The sequence below is a fragment of the Kryptolebias marmoratus genome, linkage group LG19, assembly GCF_001649575.2.
Source record: "Kryptolebias marmoratus isolate JLee-2015 linkage group LG19, ASM164957v2, whole genome shotgun sequence".
NCBI classification, from domain to species: Eukaryota; Metazoa; Chordata; class Actinopteri; order Cyprinodontiformes; family Rivulidae; genus Kryptolebias; species Kryptolebias marmoratus.
In genome coordinates, this window is record NC_051448.1 from 2,519,753 (window position 1) to 2,524,567 (window position 4,815).

The following is a 4,815-nucleotide window of genomic DNA, read 5'->3' on the forward strand; positions in this document are numbered from 1 at the left end:
GACGTGTGTCCACAGGACAGACATGTGTCCACAGGACAGAAGTGTGTCCACAGGACAGACATGTGTCCACAGGACAGACATGTGTCCACAGGACTGACATGTGTCCACAGGACTGACGTGTGTCCACAGGACAGAAATGTGTCCACAGGACAGAAGTGTGTCCACAGGACAGACGTGTGTCCACAGGACAGACATGTGTCCACAGGACAGACATGTGTCCACAGGACAGAAGTGTGTCCACAGACATGTGTCCACAGGACAGACATGTGTGCACAGGACAGACAAGTGTCCACAGGACTGATGTGTGTCCACAGGACATACGTTGAACTTGTCTCACCGACTGACTGTTTGCATTTCAAAGATTTCCTAAACTCTATAAACTCTTCAAGAAATATTCCAACTATTTTAAAGCGGGGAACTGAGGTCCAAACTGCTTAATACTTTAGATAAATTCAGTTTTAAATCAGTTAGTAAGTTTGGAAATTAAAAGCAGCTACAAGACAAATGTAATAAAATATGATGGCAGAATTAAAAAGTGAATTTAGCGTCTTCTTATAACATAAACTTTACAAAGCTAACGCACCAAATGCCATCCATGTTTGTAATTTCAGATTCTGCATCGGTGCGTAAAATAAATCTAAATATTTAGGATTTACCATAAAACAATAACAACAAAAGCCTCTGAAATTATCTTTTTGCTACATTCTTCCAACTCAGATTTTAGTTTTTTGAAGGCAAACAACATTACAAACCTTAAACCACCATTTGGACATGAGGAAGTAATATTTGACGCTCTCCTCTCCGAACTGTTCGGACACGTAAAGCCCCATGGAGCCATACTCATCATAAATCTTCCTCTTGTTCTCGTCATTTAAAATCGAGTTGGCGTTGTTGATCTCCTTAAACTTCTCCGCTGCTTCTGGGTTGTCGGGGTTCTTGTCTGGGTGGTACTTCAGCGCGAGTTTTCTGACGAGAGAGGAAGGGAAAAAAAAAACGATAATAATCAAACATTTTTGAGTAAAACTGAAGGAAATCATCAAGTTCTGCACATTTCAGCTCGACTGACTTCACTACGCTGACAGTTTGTTAAACAAATATTTTCTAATAAAACAATCAATCAACAGCTGTGGAAAATTAGATGTCATTTCATACCGACCAGCTGACGTTTCATGCCCAGTTGGTACAAAATGGTTACTTCTTTGCACCAATGCACTTAAATAATCATTATTTTGCACTCATGTGCTTACCAGGAGGACACACTCCAGAGACCTTCCACATTATTAACCATCAACCTGAATGTGGTTATCTTTGTAACACATATTTATGATAAATCAGCAAAAAGAGACGCTCCTGTAATCACTCAGCCATGGAGCACCTGATTACTGTTTGACAGTCAGAGTCCTCACCTGCCACGGACCATTGAGCCTGGAATGGGCAGAGCACCTGACACCAGAATCGAGAGGCGGGGCTTGTTCCTCACCTCAGCAGGTAAGTGAAAAGACCAGGGGCTGCGTTACCTGGTCATAACCTGCCTCTCTTTATTTGTACAGATGAAAGGTGGGTGCCAAATATTACAGGCATAAAATGACCAAAAGTGTCTTAATGTTCATAACTACAAACTTAAAGAACACTAATAAAGTCATCCTGGTGAACAGAGCTAAAGCTAAACCATTTAATTGGTTAAATCGTTCAACCAAGCTGCAGCAGCAGCTGCTACAGCCATGTTACTGTGGCCCACAATTTATTTTTTAAGCAATAATGCGCTTTTAAATACTATTTTTAAATGTACAAGTTCTTCTAAAAGGTTGTTAAATATATGTTTAGGTCATTATTGTTATAAATTGTTAAATAAAAAATAGATAGTGGCCAAAGATACAAACAGTCATCAGATATCAACTCATATCTGTTGACCTCGATTAAAAAGTGTTTCCTTTCTGATCATTTTTCAAAATAATAATAATAATGTTTAGTTACATTTCAGCAAAGTGCCTTCTTGTCAGTTATCTGCACTTACAGAGACAAAAGTAACTTCAGTTAGGAAGACATTATTGTAAATTTCTCCTAAGAATCTGAGTTAATTAATACAAATAAAAGTACTGATTACACTCTGCAGAGGCAGCTCAGACTCCTAATATGTTCAGTAAGTATTCAGATTACTTCATGTTTACACAGATTACCTGTATGCTTTTTTGATTTCCTCTGCTGAAGCTCCTTTCTCCAGGCCTAGCACTTTGTACACACTCTCCCCGGAGGTGGACATCTTCCTTTGGGGACGGGTGGGATTCTGTTCAGCCATGGCTCACTTCTAAAATAACAAGCAAATTAATTAAAAAAAAACAACTGATTTTGAGACGACATCACAGCTCAGAGATCCATCAGTCTGTAAAAACGAGTTGTTCAGGATTCACTTCATCCAACTCGACCACATGTTTACTGAAGGAGCAGCACAGAAACACAGTAAAAATGCAAACGTAGCATCTAGAAAAAACTAGTTTGTTAAGCAAAGTTAAGCAAAGAAGCAGCTACTATTTCTGCAGCTTTGAACTCATTATTTGGTTGCCTGTCGAACATTTTCACTGTTTTGAGTTATTTTACCCACAGCTGACGGGAAAAACAAACTTACTGACAGCAAATTCACACAAAACAAAGATCAGGTCAAATCTAATGAACAGATCTGGATGAAATGTTGGGGTTGTCACAAAAAAAAACAAAGGATTAAATTCTGGTGCTGATCCAGATTATGATTCGGATCGCACCGTTCTTTAATCACGCCGTGGCCTCAGAGGAGGTTCGAGCTCTCTGAGGGCTTCTAGAAATATTCTGCACCATCAGTCTTTGAGTTACAAGATATAAAACGCAGAAAACAGGTGATCCTCTGTGTGGAAGCCGGTGGGAAGATCAGAGTTTCCTCCAAACCCTCCATGGAGGAAAAACCCGGCGCCTCGCAGTAACACAGAACAAAAGGATTTGTCTAAAACTCTGGCGACGGTACAAACGGACTTTTACTCTGACACACAATAATGCCACAGCAGTCACTGACTAAAGAAGATTACGTTTTGCTGACCGGACAGATTACCCATCCAGGTCTACGTCAGCGAGGACCGGCGTCCTGGTCCGAGTCTGACTGGACAGATTTATGCAAACAAACACAGCAGCTCAGATATATACATACACTCCAACTTCAACAGCAAACAGATGCTTCATATGAAGCTTCCACTTCATCTAGGATGTGCTAGATAATAACTTTTACTTTCTTTAATAAACACATTACAGACGCAACAAATTAGCTGAATGAATTATGACTCTATACTGCTACAAACTTCATATTAATCCCTGCTAATAACTCATAATGAACTGAGCTTTAGTTTCAGGAACAGAGTCTCATGAACTCCGACAAACACTTAGATACTAATGCTATAAACAAACAAACAAAAACAACTATATCCATATCTCTTAATGCCTTATATTAAAGCTGCACAATATACTGAAAACTTAACTTTATCACAATATCATAACTGCAGAGGAAGGCAAGAAATGATTTTAGTAAATAGTTGATGTGGTAGTAGCTGAGGGTCATCCCTAACAGTCACACTTTGTTTTAAAGGTTTGAGCAAAACGGATAAAATGATCTCAATCTAAAACTCTGATGTGAAAGTCAGCGGGCGATATGCATTCCTTCAGGGAATTCAGGCTTTTAAAATAATGAAACTGTATTTTCATCATTTGTTGAATAAATCTGACAAAGTTCCAGCATCATCCATAAATGCTTCCATCATTTAAAAAGTCTGGTTTCCTGTTTTTGGTTTTTAATACTTTCTCTTTTAGTAGTTTTTTGAACAAACACTTAAATTATCATTTTTATGTTTAGCTGCTTTAATGAGTAATAAGCTGTTTGGTCCCGGTGCTTTAAAATGATATCTTTAGAACCACAGTGAACTCCAGCTGAAGGCTAAGAGTTCATCACTTTTCTGACCTGAGATCAGTTTAGCTTTTAAAGAGAAACGGCCCTGAATGAGTCCATTTCCGTCTCTGCATCTGTCGTTTCTCCCCTGATCAGCTGAAGAGCCTCATGCTGCGTTCAGGCCTTCAGAACGGCACCAGATGGTTCCTTCACATTTCAGCGCTCCGACGGGGATTACCGCTTGTTCAAAGATTTTAGAAAAAGAGGAGAAGCTTATATGAGCTCGTTTAGGATCTACATCGACCTCACCTGACACTTTGAGACAACATTTTATAATTAGGTTGCAAAAAAAAAGGCGAGAAATGATTAAATGAATCATTTTTGTGTCCACTTAAAGAACCGTTCTAATGTCTGAAGAGAATCAAGAGAAGTCAGGAGATGTTTCCTTAAAAATACAGTTTCATCTTGCCTCGTCTCGTGAGCTGAGTGAATCGTTACACCCCGTTATACAATGAAGAGATCAAAATCGCTCCGTTGTTTCAGGTTTCCAAGTCGAATTAAACAGCAAAGACAAAGACTTGAGAAAAGCTATTATTAGCAGAAAACTCAAAAAGAATCTGACGTTTGTTCTGCGCCGGCTCAAAGTTTTTTAAACTCCAGACAGGGCTTCTTATCAAAAACAACAGCTGAGGGAAATCATATGAAGGCTTCAGGCACTAAAACAAAAAAAATAAATCCATCCATCCATCCATTCTCTTCCTCTTATCCGGGGTTGGGTCGCGGGGGTAGCAGCCTAAGCAGGGAGACCCAGACTTCCCTCTCCCCAGCCACTTGGGCCAGCTCCTCCGGGGGAATCCCAAGGCGTTCCCAGGCCAGCCGAGAAACATAGTCCCTCCAGCGTGTCCTGGGTCTTC

The 4,815-nt window shown here is 39.8% G+C and overlaps 1 protein-coding gene across 3 annotated transcripts in view; it reads right to left on the reverse strand.

Moving 5' to 3' along the window:
- Positions 1-4,815, reverse strand: part of dnajc5ga (DnaJ (Hsp40) homolog, subfamily C, member 5 gamma a) — a 13,689-nt gene that overhangs the window by 5,475 nt on the left and 3,399 nt on the right. For all 3 annotated transcript variants that reach the window (XR_001809060.3, XM_017434902.3, XM_017434901.3), the window contains exons 2-3: positions 2,178-2,305; positions 753-966 (exon numbers count right to left, since the gene is read on the reverse strand). Coding sequence is in view for 2 of the 3 variants with exons in the window: in XM_017434902.3 (XP_017290391.1) it covers positions 753-966; positions 2,178-2,296 (333 nt within the window). In the remaining variant the exon portion in view is untranslated. The remainder of the gene's footprint in view (positions 1-752; positions 967-2,177; positions 2,306-4,815) is intronic.